Genomic DNA, 21,391 nt, shown 5'->3' with positions numbered 1-21,391 from the left:
TCTGATGCTTTCAGTACAATGGATCATTTGTTATTGCTATGCAAACTAAGCGAGATGGGTATTTCTAATTTATTTATTTATTTTTCTATGCCATTCTCCCAGGGGAGCTCAGAATGGTTTATTCAGGTACTCAAACATTTTTCCCTGTCTGTCCTGGGGGACTTGCAATCTATCTAATGTACCTGGGGCAACAGGGGTCATAGAATGCAGGGTCAAGTGCCCAGGGTCACAGAATGAACCCACAACCTCAGGGGGTTGAGGCTGTAGCTGAAACTGCTGTGCCACGCTCTCCCCTCAGTTTATGGATATTTAAGAGTTTCCTTGGTTGGAGGTATTACCGTGTGATTAAAATTATGATTTTCTCTTTTCAATGACACCCTCCGCGTAGGGTTCCACAAGGGTGTCTAGTCTCTACAGGTTAGTTTAATATTTGTATGAGATCATTTGGTAATTATTTCATACACCAGGGAATGATATCTTTGTATAGGCACCTTTTACAGGAGAATATAGGTCTCCCTCCATATTTGCGGTTTTGGGATTTGCGAATTTGGTTATTCATGAGTCTCCAAACAACCACCCTCCCTCCCGCCTCCACAGCTTATCTTTGAAGCCCTGGTGGTGTAACGGTGAAGCAGGGCAGGAGCAATCTTCCTATGCTCCTGCCCCGTGCAGATCCACAATAAAAAAAATGGCTGCCACAAGTTCCCATTGGGATCTTTCGAGTTCCTGTGGTCTCGCAAGACTGCTGCGGGATCTTGAGGAAGCCATTTTTGATAGCAGATCTGCATGAGGCAAGAGCATAAGAAGATCGCTCCTGCCCCGCTTTACTACTATACCACCAGGGCTTCAAACGTAAGCTATGGAGGGGTCCCGGGAGGTGGGAGGGAGTCAGGGTAGGGACCCTAAAGTTATTCATGATTTTTTTTTTTAATATATTTGAGAGGAAGCTGTGCCCCTAACCCCCATAAATATGAAGGGAGATCTGTATACACAGAGGGGATAATTCCACAAAGGCCACTGGAAGTTAGATTCCCAAACTCTAGGCGCTAGGGCTTGATTTTATATAGGTCACCTGAAAAATCAGTGCATACTAGTTGGCCTCCTAACTTTCGGGCGCACTGTATTTATGCCAGTGGGATTTTTTTTTCCCCCTAAATTCCTGTGCCTAAGTTAGGTGCCTAACAATGCCTAATTCAACAAGAGGTGCCTTACTTGAAAACATGCCCGCGACCTGCCCCTATTCAAGCCCAGTTTCAGGTAGGCCCTTTGGACTAGTCGCCTACTTTTTATAAAATCATGCTTTTCGAGTTTCAAGTTTATTGGTGCTTGATATACCGCTTATAATAACCTAAGCAGTTTACATTAAAACATAGTTTAGAAGAAAAAAAAAAAACATCCAAAAATGACTGCGCTGGGGACTAGACTGAAAAGAGGAAGTCCAAAACTTGGACAAACTCCCTCCAGTCCAGTAAACTGTCTTGACACCTCTTAAAAGAGGACATGTCCAGATAAAGCTGGCCTGATATGCCTTGTTTTACTCTTTATCACTTCTGTTCTAAAAGAGCTACACTAGTTATCTGTGGCATGAAGGGTGAAGTTAAAGATCTTGTCTCTTATTCATAGGGCATTGAATGAAACTGTTCCTATAGTAATTACCAATTCCTTAAGAATTTATAGGCCACCTCATGCGCTGAGATCAGCAGAAAAATGGCAGCTTAACATTTCATCTTTCCACCAGATTAGATTAAATGAATATAGTAGAATCTCAGTTAACTGGTACTCTCACCCAACCGGCAAATAAATCGCCGGTGAAGAAAAAAAAATCCCCTCGAAGCACCAGCGGCAGTGGTTCTGAGCTGCAAACCCATTTCCCTCCCTTAAGCTTCGAAGCACTACAAGTGGCAGGAGTCCTGAGCTGCGAACCCCAACTCCCTACTGGCAGCGTCCTGAGCCATAAATCCTCCCTCCCTCCCTCAAGCCCCGAAGTAGCAGAAGCAGGCTTTGGTCCTGAGCCGTGAACCCCCTCGCTCGCTCGCTCGCTCCTTCCCTCCCTCCCTTACCTGAAGCACGACCAGTCAACAGGAGGCAGCCTCAAAACAGGCTGCTCACGGCCAGCTCTGAAAGGGCCTTTCTTAATTCTTCTGCCACGTTAGTGCTTCAGAGGAAAGGCCCTACCAGGGCTGGCTGCAATCAGCCTGTTTTGAGGCTGCCTCCTGCTGACCGGCCGTGCTTCAGGTAAGGGAGGGAGGAAGGGAGGAAAGGAGGGAGGGAGTGAGAGGATTTGCCTGGACTTCCACCTGCTTCTGCCACTTCAGGGCTTGAGGGAGAGAAGGAGAAGGGCTTTGCAGCTGGTGGTTTGGGGCGGAAGGGAGGGGGGGATTGAGATCTGTGTTCTAACACAGACCTCTCAATCAACCTGGAAAACAGTTATCCGGCATCCACCAATCCCCGTGGATGCCGGATAACTGAGATTCTACTGTATTGAGCTTCTATTTTTTTAATAGAGAGAGTGCCTCTCTTTGGAATATCCTTCCGCTGTCTGTAAGCAAGATTACATCCATAAGAACATAAGAAGTGCCTCTGCTAGGTCAGACCAGAGGTCCATCGTGCCCAGCAGTCTGCTCGTGCGGCGGCCCAACAGGTCTTTATTGTGACAAAGTTCATACGAAGGGGTACTGCAAAGTGCTGAGCTCAGCCAACCAACTTCCTTAATTCATTATTTTGCCACTGTAGCTGAAAAGAGTGTCATCTTATTTCATTAAGTGCCAATTTGCAGAAATGAAATTCTCTGTTCTGACATTGTTTCAGATCATGGATTGAACCATATCCACGTCATTCCCTTCTTGGTTGGGCTGAGCGCTTTTCAGCACCCCCTCATATAATGGTGAGCCTGTGATATAGACAGAAACCTAGGGCTCCTTTTATAAAGGTGTGCTAGTGTTTTTAGCGCATGCACCGGATTAGCGCGTGCTATAGCGTGCACTCCCTGAAAAACTACCACCTGCTCAAGAGGAGGCGGTAGTGGCATTTTAGTGTGCGCTATTCCGTGCGTTAAAGCCCTAACGTACCTTTATAAAAGGAGCCCTTAGACTCCTTTTATTTCCTCTCAGACTTGATAGTGTGGAAAATCAGAGGCGGGAAACTGCGCGGTGACACCAGGAAATTCTTTTTCACCGAAAGGGTGGTTGATCGCTGGAATGGTCTTCCACTTCAGGTGATTGAGGTCAGCAGCTTGCCTGATTTTAAGGCCAAATGGGATCGACACGTGGGATCTATTCGCAGGGTAAAGGCAGGGGAGGGTCATTAGGGTGGGCAGACTGGATGGGCCGTGGCCCTTATCTGCCGTCAGTTTCTATGTTTCTATGTTATTACTGGACACAATCAGTTAGGATTAAGGTTCTCAGTACATGTGAGGAAATTGCAGGGTAAATTATAATTAATAACCTGCACCTTTCTGGCAAATAAACTCCCTTGTGCCTTGCTGACTCTGTGCTGTGTAACCACACTGTCTGTTCATTGACCTTCAGAAAGGGGTGTAGTCATAGACATATTGAGTCCAATTCAATAAATGGTGCTTAACTTAGTAGGTGCCTAGGAAATATTTATTCACTCAGATAATAATTGAGCTCTGAAACGCATTGCCAGATGTTGTGGTAAGAGCGGATAGCGTTTTAACAAGGGTTTGGACAAGTTCTTGGAGGAAAAGTCCATAGTCTACTATTGAGACAGACATAGGGAAAGCCACTGCTTGTCCTGGATCGGGAGCATGGAATGTTGGGTTTTGGCCAGGTACTAGTGACCTGGATTGGCCACCGTAAGAATGGACCATTGGTCTGACCCAGTAAGGCTATTCTTATATTCTTACCTGAGCCAAGTATAGGACAATTAAGCCATTGTAACATCACTGATGATGTTGGCTCTGAGGCATTGTGGAATGAGACATTATAACATCACAATCTCAGCTCTGGAATGTTGCTCTAATTGGGGATCCGGAATTTTGCTATTCTTTGAGATAATGGAATGTTACTGCTCTTTGGATTTTTGCCAGGTACTAGTGACCTGAATTGACCACTGTGAGGACAGGCTACTGGGCTTGATGGACCTTTGGTCTGACCCAGTAAGGCTATTATTCTTATGTCCCAAAGTAATTCAAAGTTAGGCACGGGACCAGGCAGGAAGTGCAAAGGTTGTGCTCCAGCGTTGTGCATCGCTGTGCAAGGAGAAAGGCAGCCGTCCAGCAGGAGACCGCACTGGACCACCGCCACTTAAAAAAAGGTACCGGGGGGCTGCAGGCGGCTTTGGGCTGCAGGCTGTTTCGTGCTTTGGGCTGCGGGCTTCCCAGCACCAAAAGCACCAGACCACCAGATGCACCTATGTGCAGAGGAAGAAAATACAAGAAGAAAAAAAATTCTGAACCAAATTTTTTTTTCTTGGTTTTTCCTCCTCTACAGGTGGGTTCGTCTTATGGACCGAAAAAATACGGTATATACCTGCTCCATATTGTTGTAGATTGTCTTTGCTGACTCCTCCTAGGAAAGAAGGTAGAGGCACTGATTAAGGACCACATCATTGATCACCTTGACGGGCACAATCTGATGAGGATCAGCCAGCATGGCTTCAGCAAAGGAAGATCTTATTTGACGAACTTGCTGCACTTCTTCGAGGAAGTAAACAGGCAGATAGACAATGATGACCCGGTCGACATTGTATATCTGGATTTTCAGAAGGCATTCGACAAGGTCCCACATGAACGACTATTTCAAAAAATTATGAGCCATGGAATTGAGGGTGAAAAACTCATGTAGATTAAAAACTGGATGGCAGATAGGAAACAGAGGGTAAATGGACAATACTCGGACTAGAAAAGCATCATGAGTGGAGTGCCTCAGGGTTCGGTGCTTGGACCCGTGCTCTTCAACATATTTATAAACAACCTGGAAATTGGTACAACAAGCGAGGTGATTAAATTTGCAGGTGATACGAAGTTATTCAGAGTAGTGAAGACACAGAAGGATTGCGAAGACCTGCAACATGTCATAAACACGCTCAAGAAAAAAATGAGGTTTAACGTGGATAAGTGTAAGGTGATGCATGTCGGTAACAAAAATTTTATACACGAGTATAGAATGTCCGGTGAAGAGACCCCCCAGGAAAGAGACCTGGGAGTATTGGTCGACAAGTCAATGAAGCCATCTGTACAATGCGTGGCGGCGGCAAAAAGGGTGTACAGAATGCTAGGAATGATTAAGAAGGGATCACAAACAGAACAGAGAAGGTTATCATGCAGGTGTACTGGACCATGGTATGCCCCAACCTGGAATACTGCGTCCAGCACTGGTCGCCGTACATGAAGAAGGACACAGTACTACTCGAAAGGGCGACTAAAATGGTTAAGGGGTTGGAGGAGTTGCCGTACAGTGAGAGATTAGAGAAACTGGGCCTCTTCTCACTTGAAAAGAGGAGACTGAGAGGAGACATGATCGAAACATTCAAGATAATGAAGAGAATAGACTTAGTAGATAAAGACAGGTTGTTCACTCTCTCCAAGGTAGAGAGAATGAGAGGGCACTCTCTAAAATTGAAAGGGGATAGATTCCGTACAAACGTAAGGAAGTTCTTCTTTACCCAGAGAGTGGTAGAAAACTGGAACGCTCATCTGGAGGCTGTTAAAAGGGAAAACACCCTCCAGGGATTCAAGACAAAGTTAGACAAGTTCCTGCTGACCCAGAACGTACGCAGGCAAGGCTAATCTCGGTTAGGGCACTGGTCTTTGACCTAAGGGCTGCCACGTGAGCGGACTGTTGGCCACAATGGACCACTGGTCTGACCCAGCAGCGGCAATTCTTATGTTCTTATAAGCCTATACCAGTCATCAGTGAACCCATAAAAGTTTCAGTTTGGTCATATTCTGAATTGTAATTGTTTATCAGTGAAGAACAGCTCATCACACAACCCCAGGAAATTCCTGCCAAGGTATAGCTGGAAGTTGGCTGCCCTGAATGATTGCTTGAGGCTAAACTAAACTCAATAAAACAGTTGTGTGTGTTTCTCTGTATCGTATTTCATTTACTCAGATTTGGAGATGAGTTTACCTGAAACAAGTAAATAGTGTCTGCCTATGACTAACAGAGGTTCAAAGGTCTCCAGAAATGGAACACAGCCACCTTGTTGCATTTCCTGTTGAGCATTTTCTTGACTTTCTTTTGTCGGTGGCCTTGGTTTTCTGAGCTAATACATTTTGATTTAATCAGTCCACTAATGAATAAATGGCTTGGTTCTTTGTCCACCTAGGGTAAGTGTACTCTGTAGTGACGGTTATAGCCTTCTGTTCTTTTTTAACATAGAAATAAATGTCAGCATACAAATCATGGGTGATACCTTTTTATTAGACAAACTTAATTCATTTGTGACTAACCTTTTGAGAAATCTACTCCTTTCATCATTAGTATAGAAAGAGCTCAGTATTTTTTGTTCACATAGTCAATTAGTAAGATGCGGAATTTTGCGTTTCCTAAGTCAGTGCTGGAGTACCCCATGCCAGTTGGGTTTTCAGAATATCCATAATGAACATGCATGAGGTTCATTTGCATACACTGCCTCCATTGTATGCAAATCTCTTTCATGCACGTTCATTGTAAATATCCCGAAAACCTGACTGGTAAGGGGGTACTCTAGGACTGACTTAGGAAACACTGGTCTAGGTGACCAATAGCAGGATTCTAAAGGAGTTTTAACAAGTTCCTGGAGGAAATGTCCATTAAAAATTATTAAACAACAAGAAGAAAAAATCCAACACAATCTGTGGTGAATAGAGCACAAACCAAAACAAAGAAAACTGCAGACAGATGTACAAAGATGCAGGTTAAATTTATTAAACCAAAAATATGAATGCAGTTAATGTTACCACCTTGAACCAAACCAAAGGACCCGACACAGTCCATGTTTTGGTAAACACGACTTCATCAGGGGTCCTAATAAATCAAAATAAAGCAATTCAATTGTACATAAAAAATAATAAAAGATATGAAAGCTATACAAATATATGTGGGTGAAAATGGTGGAAATCAGTGACAATAATCAAAAATCATGGATTCAAAATGCAACCTAAGTGATATAAAGGGTGTATAATATCATGCAAAAAATTTTTTTGTGGTAACCATGGATGTGATGGGCGGCTGGAAACAAAGTGCTGAAAGAAAAACATGCAAGTATATGCAAGTCAGAATGAAAAGAAACATCCAGTCTGCCCATCCACAGCATCCACTATCTCCTCCTCTCCCTATTGGATAAGGCTCTTTACACTTGCATTGTGATGTCATAGAACATGATGGCATATAAAGGCCAAATGGCCCATTCAGTCTGCCCATCTGCAGTAACCATTATCTCTTCCTCTCTCTAAGAGATCCTACGAGCCTATCCCATGCTTTCTCGAATTCAGACACAGTCTCTGTCTCCACCACCTCTTCCAGGAGACTGTTCCACTCATCTACCACCCTTTCTGTAAAAAAGTATTTCCTTAGATTACTCCTGAGCCTATCACCTCTTAATTTCATCCTATGCCTTCTCATTCCAGAGCTTTCTTTCAAATGAAAGAGACTCGACTCATGTGTATTTATGCCATGTAGGTATTTAAACATCTCTATCATATCTCTCCTCTCTCGCCTTTCTTCCAAAGGAGGTTGATGTATTTACAGAGAGGTAAAAAAAAAAAGGGGAGCAGAGCTTGCAACTACAAGAATTTTTTTCTAAAAGAATACTGCAAGCTTTCCAGCGCCACTCCTACTCTACTGTAACATACTTGAAAACTTAATGTGAGAAAGCAAAACAATAGTGAGCATACTGTATATTAGGTACATAGCATCATACAGAAAGATGGCTGCATTAGGCCATTTGAAACATATGAGTAGTGAGATGGCCATCAAAACTTCATCTAAATCTCTTATTGCTGGTCCAGTTTACCTTGTGCTGTTGCCTCATTCAGGCTACAAGGAACCTCCAGCTCCCTCATACTGCATCTAAGGCTCATTCTTCAAGGTCTTTCCCCATAGTTACAGAATGAGAGAAAAGTCTTTGTAAGCTGGACTCTTTGAAAGAAATAGCTACTACCCAAATCCTCTACCATAGGACAAAGGGCAGCACATGAAAACCATCCTTGACTGATTGAGTGATTTAATGCATTTGATATGCCCCTTAATGCCATAGTGCCAAAGCAGCTTACAATAAACAATTTTTAATAGATTGTACTCATTCTGTACAACAGTCATAATAAAAAAAAACAATAAAATCCCCAAACAGACAGAAAATACAAATCAGTTAATACAAATCACAGCTACAAAAGCTGTCCTAAGTAAATGAACTAATAAAAAGCCAAAATTTGAAAAAGCCTTGTATTGCCTTATAATTCCGTTCAAGAAATGTTGAAAAAGGGGGGCAGATAAAATCCATATATCCTATCCAGTCTGCACATCCATATCATCTCCCTTAGAGATCATATGTGTTTGTCATATACATGGAACAGCACCCAGCTACCTAAACAACAGAATACACCGTAACCTCTCACACAGATTAAGGAGAACTCAGAGCCTATTCACTCACCCCCCTCTCAAAGGAACACGACGAAAAAAACTATATGACAGCCTTTTAGCGACACAGGCAGCAAAGATCGATACTACCATCACCAATCTACTGACCAAATCAATAGACACTAAAGTATTCCGAAAAGAAATCAAAACTCATCTCTTCAAAAAACACTTCCCATCATCATAACCTCACAAAAATGTTAGAAAATGCTCTCATGACCACCCTACCACCACCACCAGCAACACCTTGAATCCGGACAGTATTATCTCTATTCGTCTAAACAACAGAATCCGGACAATATTATCTCTATTCGTCTAAACAACCTATCACTATCTGCTATCAATTTCTCCTGGAAAAGTCCAGAATAACAATTGTAACTTGACGCATTCTTGTTTACATGTACTACAATGATACTGGAAATGTCCAGTCTTCTAACTTGTAATCCGCTTAGAACCGCAAGGCACAAGCAGAATAGAAATCACTAATGTAATGTAATGTAATATAATTTCTTGAATTCAGATACTGTTATCATCTCCACCAACTCCACTGAAAGGCCATTCCATGCATCTACCACCCTTTCCATAAAGTAGTGTTTCCTTAGATTACTCCTGAGTCTAGTGACTCATGAATGTATTCCAACAGTTTCAGGAATATCTATAGTCTAGCAAATGTACACAACAGTTATCTGTGGGTCCATTGAGCTTCTGATTCAGTTGGACTGGCATCCCTGGAGTTCCCTCCATATTTTATAAGCCCTCCCAGCTTACTTTAGTCCAGTCTTTGCAATGATGGTCTAAGATGGAAGACCATACACAGGGCTCCTTTCAGAACCATAGGCTTTTTGTTCCGGCACTAAGTTCACCATTGTGCCAAGACTATGACACTACCCTCCAACAGAGTGTTTAGTCCTTATCTTGGAGTCACAGCGATTCAGTTCGGTTTCCAGGATTGCTGCAATGAATACGAGTATGCCTGAGATAAATTTGCAAAGACTGAGTCTGCAATGTATGCATATCTATCTCGTGCATATTCATTATGAATATTACTTAAACTGGACTGATTAGGTGCCCCTGCAGGACAAGTTTGGGAAATGCTGACTTAGCATCCCAGGCACAGCTGGCCCAGGGAACAAGGGAACCGAGTTAGGATTCAAGTTGAAGTCCCTTCTACTGGGAGTATAGTGAACTGCCACTGGACTAGCTTAGACATTTTTGCATAGATGATCATGACAGACTTTGCTGTTTTGGAAGGTATAAGCTGGTGAAACTGGAGCAATATTGTCTGGGTGATGACCTGATTTAGGCTGATGTGTATGTGTCATTTGGATGACAATTTTCATTGGATAACTCAGTTCTGCTGTAAAGAAGGCAGTGGTGTTCTGGCAACATAAGTGGTTACTTCACTCTTCCGTATGTCAACAATGTTAACCATGGGAGTACACCATCAGAGACATACTGCAGCTCTACACTCTTGAGGAACGTAGGGAGAGGGGAGACATGATCGAAACATTTAAGTACCTCACGGGACGTGTCGAAGTGGAAGATTATATTTTCTTTCTCAAGGGACCCTCGGCCACAAGAGGGCACCCGCTCAAACTCAGGGGCGGAAAATTTCATGGCGACACCAGAAAGTATTTCTTCACAGAGAGAGTGGTTGATCATTGGAACAAGCTTCCAGTGCAGGTGATCGAGGCAGACAGCGTGCCAGACTTTAAGAATAAATGGGATACCCATGTGGGATCCCTACGAGGGTCAAAATAAGGAAATTGGGTCATTAGGGCATAGACAGGGGGTGGGTAAGCAGAGTGGGCAGACTTGATGGGCTGTAGCCCTTTTCTGCCGTCATCTTCTATGTTTCTATGTACTGTATACTGCTGAAAAACAATGCTGAGTTATTTTGAATACATTTTGTGAAATGTAATTGTCTTTGCACACCCTCCAACTACATCTGGTGCAAATAAAGTATTTGTATCTGGTTCCTGATTAGGAAGCCACTGTTGGGAAAAGGATACTGGGCTTGATGGACTTTCAATCTGTTCCAGTATGGTAATTCTTAAGTTGTATGGATGATCGTTATCTAAGGTCGCTAGACTCACTAATGACCTTCCGCAGGGCAGTAAAGACCTTCCTCTTCTGCCATTCGGGCCATTAAAAACTGCCTCCTCAATATACTTCTCCTAGTACTCTTCACTATGACCAGTCTGGTCTCTAGAATAAGCTCTGTTATTGTCTACTGTAACCTATTTCTTGTCATGACTAGTCTGTTTTCAAACGATTGTGAATGTCTACTTATAACCCGTTCTGAGCTTCTGGGAGAAGAGATAGAAATCGAAACAAATAAATAAATAAATAAAAGGAAGTGTATGTTGGAGTGAGCTGAGTCTCATCCTAGATGAGACAGCCAATGTTCTGTTGCTGGTCTGATAGCTCCTCCCAACTCTCCTGCTACTGCTTAAGTGCTACCTGAGCCATCTCCCTTCCAACTGTCCACACTTGACTTCCCCACAAAGACCTCTGTAGGGATATCACATGTTATCAGCGTGTGCTTGGTTTATGAACCATGGCGCAAGAATTGCCTTTGAGTTCAGGAATACGTCTTTATCCAAGAGAGCAGTTGGCCACAAGGATGTTTGCTTAACCTAAAACCTACAGCATCAGTGCTAGGTGAAAACCTCCAAATATGGTCTCAGTTGGGGTTTCATTTCTTCACTCAACATGATAATTCTTTTTTATACAGGGCCTCGCTTAGCTAGCCATCACCTTTTCTCTTTAGCTACCGCTCTCCATTACCCACAGAGTTGCATTCAAAATGCTTTTCCTCGCTTTCACAGTCCAAACCAATCACACCCCTTTATTTATTGACAGGCTATTGATCCCGTATCAATCTTCGAGCTCTCTTCGTTCATCACAGCAGCATCTTCTAACAGTCCCGTCGGTTCGGCAGTTATTTTATGATACCACGCGCGAAACTATTTATTCAGCGGTTGCACCCACTTTGTGGAACGCCCTCCCTTTGGCCCTGAGACAGGAGACTAACCTTACGCAAATTCAAATCCAGCCTTAAAACCTTTCTTTTTAAAGATGTCCGTCAGATTTACAGCTAGGATTAAGCACATATGAGACTTGGACAATGGCCACATTTTAGACAATTCCACCTCTCCCTTTCATTCTTCCCATCCCCTTTCCTTTTTATTTTTATGAAATGTATCCCATCCATTTCCCTTTTGTAGAATGTATCGTCAGTTATTTGTTGTGATTTATGTTGTCGTTTCCCCATTCTACTTATATTTTAACTTTTTTCTTTTATTGTAAATTTTGCACAGTGTATACCGCTTTGGTAATTAAAGCGGTATATCAAGCTTAAATAAACTTGAAACTTGTCCTTGTCTCCTGGGATCTCTAGATAACAGCAGTGTCTTTGAAAGCTGTAGTCTGGTCCTTTTTGTCCCATATTCCACAGCACAGTTTAAAGAACATGATAGGAGGGATCCCTGCTGATGCAGTGTGGAAAGAAACTTGTGTCATGTAGAATGAATAGCACATATTAGAGACATCAGTATAATATAGCCCTTCTACCTAGTTGACCTGAAAGCTAGACTTGGCACCCTCATATGTGCATAAGGCTTTAACATTTCACTCTACATGCTGCTGTCATAAATGTGGACAGTTTCGTTGGTGACTGCAATCCCAGCTTTATATCTAACCCCTTGCATGGTCTTTTTGGAAGCACTGAGCTCCAGATGGCGTCCCATACCAGATGAGAGGTAGTAGTACAGGATTCCTGCCAAATGCTACCTTGGAAAGAAATAGCTCTTTATCAAAAGCTTTTTTTTTCCATCTTTGGAAGAGTTTTATAGCATCCTAATATAGCTCTGTGCACTTAGAGAAGCAGGTTTCAGATCAATTACATTAAAATTCTTTTTAACGGAGACAGATCAGGACACATCAGTAGCCAAGGTAACTCTGGAAGAGAGAGGAGAAGCATCAGTTAAAGTAACACATTTTTATTGTATGTATTTCAGTATTTATATACCACTTATAACAGTGGTCTCAAACTCAAACCCTTTGCAGGGCCACATTTTGGATTTGTAGGTACTTGGAGGAATGTCTTAATAAAAAAAATGACAATTTTGCATGAGGTAAAATCTTTCCTTTTGGCTAAATCTTAATAATAATATTATCATTCATAGTTAAAGAGACATATGATCAAGAAATTATTTTATTTTACTTTTGTGATTAGGATAAACATACCGAGGGCCTCAAAATAGTACCTGGAGGGCCGCGAGTTGAGACCATTGACTTATAACCTAAGTGGTTTACGTTCAGGTACTCAAGCATTTGTTCCTAGTTGTCCTGGTAGGCTTACACTCTACCTAATATACCTGGGGCAATGGGGGATTAAGTGACTTTCCCAGGGTCACAACCCATAACCTCAGAGTGCTGAGGCTGTAGCTCTAACCACTGCACCACACACTCCCACTTCCTTTATATTTATCATTAAAACACATTTCACTTCTGCCGTTCAGGTGAATTTTGCTGGCATCAGAAGCCATAGATGAATTTCAGATTGCAGGGCTGGACTTGTGCATCTCATGTCTATGGAAATCCCAGCATAAAGCAGAGTGTCACGGATTAATGTACCTTCAATTATTAATGGCCATTGTAAGAGTCCTGTAATCATTCATATTTAATGCCCTTTTTTCAAGATACAAGGCAGCAAGCAGTCAGACTAGTCTAAAGCAGTGGTCTCAAACTCGTGGCCCGGGAGCCACATGCGGCCCTCCAGGTACTATTTTGAGGCCTTTGGTATGTTTATCTTAATCACAAAAGTAAAATAAAACAGTTTCTTGATCATATGTTTCTGTAGCTATCAATGACAATATTATTATTAAGACTTAGCCAAAAGGAAAGATTTTACCTCATGCAAAATTGTCATTTCTTTAATAAGACATTAACTATTTTTTTCTGAGGCCCTCCAAGTACCTACAACTCCAAAATGTGGCCCTGCAAAGGGTTTGAGACCACTGGTCTAAAGGATGCAAACTATCTAAAATTGAGATTCCACCACCACCAAAACCGCAAGCATATATGAGCACCAGGCCAAAAGCTTCTGCATAGGTGTTTCCAGATTTATTGATAAGCTCTGATTGTGTAACCTTTTAGTGCCTGATTTGTTGGTATTTTATTAAGGCAACAGAGGCACCCAGAGTGACTCGACAATAGTGAGAAAATTACACCTGCTCTATATAAAGCGTAAACTTTAATTTTTAAGGTTCTTCAACTTGTATTTGAAGTATCGTGCCCAAATATTTGAAAAAGCTTTCAATACCTTATGTTAAGTCTCATATCGTGCATTCTGTTAGTGATGTCTTATTGGAGGTTCCTCTATGAAAGTTGCTAAGTTATCCGTGACAAGAGCTTCTGATTTTTATTGGGTTTAGTTTTATAAAATTCTTCACCCTCTGCTTTTTAGTTTCGGAATGATTATTTCCAGTTTAGGAAGAAACATGACGTCTTCTTTCTTACTCAAGATTTTGTTTACCTAGATCGAGGACTAATATTATGGGGGAGAGGGGGTGTTCATTTAATGTTCTTTATTATGTCTCTCTTATTTTTATTATGGATATTGAAATTGTTTAATATTGTTCTTACATTGTTTATTTTATTGTTATGGAAGTTAATGATATGCTCCAGTTAGAAAAGTTTTAAATACATTACATTGCATTACATTACATTAGAGATTTCTATTCCGCCATTGCCTTGCGGTTCAAGGCAGATTACAAAAGAATTACAATAAAGGTATTATATGAAGAAGATATCTGGTAATTTCTAGGGGAGATAAGGAGTAGATGAGGTTGCTTTGGGGAATCGGGCAGGTATTGGGAAGTGGGAAGGAACTAGCGGTATTAAGTCATTTGCAGGAATTTCTTGAAGAGTAGAGTCTTTATTTCTTTTCTGAATGTTTTGTAGTCTAGGATCAAAATTAGTAGATTGGAGATTTGGTTGTCGAGTTTTGCTGCTTGTGTGGCTAGGAGGCCATCATATAGTTTTTTCCGTTTGACTTCTTTGATTGGAGGGTACGTGAATAGAGTGTGGGTTTTCTTATGTCTAGTTGATGTAGTTTGGATGAGACGGTTGTTCAGGTAGGTTGGGCTGTCGCCGTTTATGGTTTTAAGTAGTAGACAGTACAATTTGAATAGTATTCTTGTCGGAATTGGAAGCCAGTGTGAGTTGAGGTATGCCTCTGTGATGTAGTCGTGTTTCCTCAATGAATAGATAAGTCTCAGTGCAGTGTTTTGGATTGTTTGTAGTTGTTTTATCATTGTAACTGGGCAGGGGAAGTAGAGAATGTTGCAATAGTCTATAAGACCTAGGACTAGGGATTGTACTAAGAGCTGGAATTGTATTCTATCGAAGAAATAATGTACTTTATGGAGGTAATCTTATAAAGCATTTTCCACTTTTAAAAAGATTTTACACCTGAACAAGGGCTCTTAAAAAAATTGCAGGAGGCACAAACTCATAGAAACCTGGTGCATGGAAAGATAGTGCCTGTATTTACACAATCTAGGGTAATTATATGAAGTCATTTTACTACTACTACTACTATTAATTATTTCTTTAGCGCTACCAGACATATGCAATGCTGCACAGAGTCCCTGCTCGAAACAGTCCCTGCTCGAAAGAGCTTACAATCTAAACAGGCAAGACAGATAAACAGGATGTCATGGATACAGTTAAGGGGAATGGTTAATCTGTTGGCTGGGTTGGAGGGCAGAGGGAAGTACAGGACAATCAAGCCATTGTGACATCACTGATGAGGTTGGCTCGTATTGGTGGAATGAGGCATTGTGACATCACAATCTCAGCTCAGCTTCCCAAAGACTGAAACAGGATGTCATGGATACAGTTAAGGGGAACGGTTAATCAGCTGGCTGGGATGAAGGGCAGAAGAGTAGGGTTAAGGATTGAAAGCTATATCAAAAAGGTGGGTTTTCAGTCTGCTTTTAAACATGTGAAGGGGCTTGATGGGCAAACTAGGGTAATTTATTCCAGGCATGGGGGGGGGGGCAGCTAGATGAAAGGAATGAAGTCTGGATTTGGAATGGCAATGGAGGAGAAGGGTACAGCTAAGAGCGACTTATCTGAGGAACGGAGCTCTCTGGGAGGTGTATAAGGAGAGAGAAGAGAGGAGAGATTGAGGGGCAGCAGATTGAACACACTTGTAGGTCAGCAATAGGAGCTTGAACTGTATGCAATGGCAGATAAGGAGCGAGTGAAGTGACGTAAGGAGAGGGGCGATATGAGCGTAGCGAGGTTGGTAGAAGCTGAGTCGTGCAGCAGAGTTTTTCCACAGATTGCAAGGGGGAGAGGTGACACTACGGGAGACCAGTTAGAAGTAGATTGCAGTAATCTAAGCGTGAGGTTACGAGAGTGTGGACAAGGGTCCCGGGTAGTGTTCTCAGAGAGGAATAGGTGAATTTTGGTGATATTGAAGGGATAGATGTGACAGATAGATGTGCGTAGTAAATGAGAGGTTGGAATTGAAGATGACCCCAAGGTTGTGAGCAGAGGAGACTGGAACAATGATCGAGATGAGAAAGGAGGAGGAGGAGCAGCTCAGTCTTGGACATACAGTGGTACCTTGGAATCCGAACGAAAAATTCAAGCAAATTTTGCCCCAGAATCCGAACTCTGCTTTGGAATATTTGTTAATATTTTACCGTTAAAATTTGAGTTTGTGGGACCCAAGAAGGGATTAATCCAGTGTTTATTATTTTCAATGGGAAAAATTGTCTTGGAACTCGAACGGGGTTCTAGAACGGATTAAGTTTGGATTCCAAGGTATCACTGTATTCAGTTTCAGATGACAGCAGGACATCCAGGCAGCAATGTCAGCCAAACAGGCAGAGAACTAGCTAACACATAGCCACTTAATTGCAGTATTCAGCACTTAAGCAGCTATTGGTTATCACATAAAGATAGGAGTGATTTTTAGGTTAGGGTTACCATATGGCTCCGGAAAAAAGAGGACCGATTGAGGCATTTGGGTTTTACTTCCATGGAATGCAATGGAAGTAAAGCCTGGCTGTCTAAATCCATCTTCCTTTTTTTGGAGTCGTATGGTAACCCTATTTTAGGTGGTCTTGTGCAGTGGTTCCCAACCCTGTCCTGGAGGAACACCAGGCCAATTGGGATTTCAGGCTAGCCCTAATGAATATGCATGAAGCAAATTTGCATGCCTATCACTTCCATCATATGCAAATCTCTCTCATGCATATTCATTAGGGCTAGCCTGAAAACCTGATTGGCCTGGTGTTCCTCCAGGACAGGGTTGGGAATCACTGGTCTTGTGTATGCAGCTGGTCTGGCTGGTTAAGTGCTGAATATTGCAGTTAACTGGCTATGCATTAGCTGGCTCTGGAAACCTGGATATTCAATTCCACTGAAGTGGTACTGAGGTCACCAACTGACTGGCTCCCTGCGATAAGGTTTTATGGGAAGGTTGTTTGTTTTGGTAGAGTACTTCCCTAACATTTTTTTTTTTTTCAGATACCACATAGTATTACTGTTTTATAACACATGCACAGATGCTTGCAACTCTGCCCCTGCTTCATCCAAACCACACAGTTGGGAACAACTAAATGCAGATTGCATGAAAGCAGGCATGGTCTTATTGTGCCCCATTTTACACATGTATACTCCATGCAATTTAATAAGAGCTGTTTTCCACTTGTAAAACCTGTTTTACCCACAGAAAATGATTTAAAAATCTACCACTGCAGAGGGGTCTTTATTATTCTGAAAGCAATAGGAGAGGGGTTTATATGTCCTTTTCCTGCTCAGGTAGAGACTCATGGCACTAATTGGCCCTCACCCAAAACTTTGCACCTGCATTTTGACAAGTGGTGTACTAAGGGCGGGGTGGTGGATGCTGTCTGTTCCATATGGAGGTAGTAAAGGACAGCACAGAGAAGCCACAGTAAACATGTGCACGGCCATTGAATCCATCAGCCCTCTGCCCCCTTCTGATGTCAACTTCCTGTTCCGGGGCAAGGGACTGGTAGAGTTAATAGCCCTGCAAACGCTCCATGCCATTGCACTCCCCTCCCCCACTGCCTAGAGGAGGGAGGTGATGTGCGTGAAGGAGGAAGTGCTTTGTTCTGTGTGGCAAGCAAGCCACGTACACCACTGATTTTGACTACCTGTTGTAACATGATTAAAAGTACTTTGCTAATGGAGGGGCTTCCTGTATGTTTTCCAGTGTATCTGGAGGTGAGCTCTTTGACTTCCTGGCACAGAAAGAATCCCTAAGTGAGGAGGAAGCAACTCGATTCATCAAGCAGATTTTAGATGGTGTCAGCTACCTCCATACAAAGAACATTGCTCATTTTGACTTAAAGGTAGGAACTGCTGATTTGATAGAAATTCATTTAAGACCTTCCCCTTGTACAGTAGTGTCTTATTAAAAGTCATTCGTTCCACAGAAGTTAGGAGTCACAATAAAGTAGCATATAGTCAATACTTGTTTTGTGTTCTGAATTATTATTGGACGATTAAACCTGGAAGAAACTAAAGTATTTCTTTATTTTCTGTGTTGTACTTTGCTAAAGATGTGAAATTGTGTTGCAGTTCAACTCTTTGACTCAAAAAAGACAGAGGCATTAGTTATTCTATGCTCTTGAGAGAAATTAATTTAAATTAAACTGGAGCTCCTGGAAATCGTTTCCAAACTGACTGATGATGGTAGACAGAAAAGAAAAACATTGAAAGCCCAATTTTACTTGCAACGTAGAGATCGGAATTCCGATGTCTAGAGGCAGTAACAAAATTGAAGGATTCCTCCTGACCAGTCTCATAGTGGGCCTTTGAAATAGCTGGGAGAGAAGGACTGACATTTGACTTTAGCTCATGTCTTTTTTTAGTTGTAGCCCAAGGTGAGCTACATTTAGGTACAGTAGGTATGTTCCTATTCCCAGAGGGTTTACAATTAAAGTTTGTACCTGAGGCAGCACAGTGTTTAATGACTTACCCAGGATCACAAGGAGCTGCAGTGGGATTTGAACTGGGCTTCCCTAGTTCTCAGCCCAATGCTCCAACCTTTAAGCTACATCTTCACTCAGGACTCCAGGCCAAGTACCACATGAAAATATTGCACCAATGTGTAATTAAACTCTGGAATTCGTTGCCGGAGAATGTGGTGAAATCAGTTAGCTTAGCAGGGTTTTAAAAAAAGGCTTGGATAATTTCCTAAAAGAGAAGTTTATAGGCCATTATTGAGATGGCTTGCGGAAATCCACTGCTTATTCCTAGGATAAGCAGCATAAAATCTGTTGTACTACTTGGGACCTGGATTGGCCACTGTTGGAAACAGGATACTGGGCATGATGGACCTTCAGTCTGTCCCAGTATGGCAATTCTTATGTATTTCTGGTAATGCAGGGTGACATCCTGTTCTGTATGGCTACTTGGCTGCTCAAGTGTCCATAGCCTCTCATCTACCTATTAGCTTTTCCAATGTCCCTCTTATCCCCTTGCCAACAATTCCTTTCCCCTCTCTTTCTCTCTTCTTCCCTTGCCTCATACACCCCCTATCTTTCATTTTTCACTCTCTGTACTTATCCTGTTAGCCCTTATCTAACCTCCATTGCCTCTCAGCCCCTTATCTCAGCCTCCTTCTGTACTTCATCTTCTTTCTCTTACCCTCATTTCACACCCTCACTCATACTCCCAACCCATATTCATACCTAAATCCTCCAAATGTCATCAGCTTCACCATTCCCTAATACACACATCGCACTATCTCCTACAAGTTCCCACTCAGTCTTTCCCATCCAGAATTCCCTGCTCCTTTCTCCAACCCTCTCACATTCAGTCACCAAACCCCAGTTCTGGAGTTCAGTTCTTCTGCTTTGTTTCCCTTCCTTCACCAGTCCCATCTATCTTTTCTGTTCTTTCCCTAATACCATCCATCCTAATTTCTGTTCCTCTTCACTCCCTTCCATCTAGCTTCTGTTCTCTCCCCTCTCCCCCCTCTACTGAGTCCTGTTCAGTTTCTGCTTTCTTCCTTTTACCTCCTCCCACCAAAACCCATCCAGCTTCTACTCTGTTCCCCTTTCCCCTGAATCCCATCCTTCCTCTATTCTGTTCCCTTTCCCCTGAGTTCCATCCATTTTCTTCTCTGTCCCCCTTTCCCATACCGTCCCATCTAGCTTCTATTCTGTTCCTTCCCCCACCCCCTGGTTCACTCTAACTTCTACTCGGTTCTTCTACATCCCATACAGTCTTCAAATGCCATCCTTGACCAGTTGGCACAGCAGCTGCTGTAGCTCTGGTGCTAGCAAAACAGAAGTTCCTTTTTCCATGAGCCATGATGTGCTGCATGATTCAGTCCTGCTCTCTTCGAACCACGTGTTTTTTTGCCTACAAGTCCTGTACAGTTCAAACACCATCTGTTTCAACTGCACGATTGAAACAGATGATGTTCAAACCTTGTATGTATTTTACAGAAAGCTCCATGTTCTGCAACCTTTTGTAAAATAACTGAGAAATTATGAGCTTCCTGATTTGGGCATCCTAATTCCCAGATGTCCTATGCAAAATGGAACTTTATCTAGATAAATCACATCCAGAGTAGATTTAATTGCAAGTTATGGCTTGAGCTGTTGCCACAGTTTTTCTTATTCTTTCCCTTCTTAGTCGCTTTCTTCAGGGTTATTTCTGGTCAGAAGTTGATGTCATGTCTTTAAGGAGGTCTGATACTGGTTTTGTCCCTGTTGTATCTGTAGGACTAGGAGTACTTTTTCTGGGGGAAAGGGGGAATTAAGGCTACACATGTATGAATCTACCCTTGAATATCAAGACTGTATGATCTGGATCTTGGAGCAGCATTCAGTGGCAACTGAAAATATTTTCAACTGCTCAGTACTCTTGTCAATACAGTACTAAAGGCTTTCCAGAGAAGCAGGTGGTGCAAGAATTGTACATTTAACCCTTTCAGGACCAAGGGACATATTTGTCCCATAACTTTAAAATCCTATAAATTTTGATTGGGATAGTCTACAGTTCTAAATTTGATATGTACGGATTCCATATGATACTGCCTTTATGTAAACAAACTGGTTCCGACATTCATTCATTAGCGTCGTTGCCAGATTGACGAGAAGATTCACTTGCCACACTATCCATAAGCCAGAAGTGTGATTTTTTTAAAAAAAAATAATGATATTTCACAAAAAAAAATCAATTTTTTGGCATCTGCAAGCCCTTTTTACCATAAAAATGTCATCAAAACCACAAAAATTGGCCTACGATCCTTATGGTCCTGAAAGGGTTAATTACAGTCTGTCTCTCTTTCTTCTCATCTACTGACCAAGGTCAGTCATGGCTATGCTGTGACAAACTGTTCTACTTCCATTGGCTCCACTCCTTGTTCAGGAGGGAAGGAAAAATCCCTCCTTATTAGGGTTTAGCAAATGTGTTATAAAGACAATTTGTCAAAGCAGAACTTGTCTGATGCAGCAAATAACAAAGAAAGAGATAACTTTGGGAGGGGAAGCAGGCTTTGGTTTGCCATAAACATAGCTTGTTTTACAGCTGAAAGGTACACATAACTTTATGGCAACATGACACACCCAAGAATTCATGTTAACTAGAAAACAAATTTAGTCCATGAATTGTGGCTTTTAATTTGTAAAAATAATGAGCTTTGTCTCCATAGAATGTTATAGAACATGTGTTTTCATGGACCTGCTATTGAGAGAACACTGTTTCAGCAAGGAAAATGAATGATTATTTGCTATTTGAATGCC

At 42.0% G+C, this 21,391-nt stretch overlaps 1 protein-coding gene across 2 annotated transcripts in view; it reads left to right on the top strand.

Annotated features, from left to right (window-relative positions):
- The window catches only part of DAPK2 (death associated protein kinase 2), a 188,853-nt gene that overhangs the window by 107,910 nt on the left and 59,552 nt on the right, over positions 1-21,391 (top strand). For both annotated transcript variants that reach the window (XM_033921041.1, XM_033921040.1), the window contains exon 4: positions 17,845-17,983. In XM_033921041.1, the coding sequence (XP_033776932.1) occupies positions 17,845-17,983 (139 nt within the window). The remainder of the gene's footprint in view (positions 1-17,844; positions 17,984-21,391) is intronic.

Source organism: Geotrypetes seraphini, chromosome 14 (assembly GCF_902459505.1).
Source record: "Geotrypetes seraphini chromosome 14, aGeoSer1.1, whole genome shotgun sequence".
NCBI lineage: Eukaryota > Metazoa > Chordata > Amphibia > Gymnophiona > Dermophiidae > Geotrypetes > Geotrypetes seraphini.
This window is presented reverse-complemented; position numbering and strand designations above follow the sequence as displayed.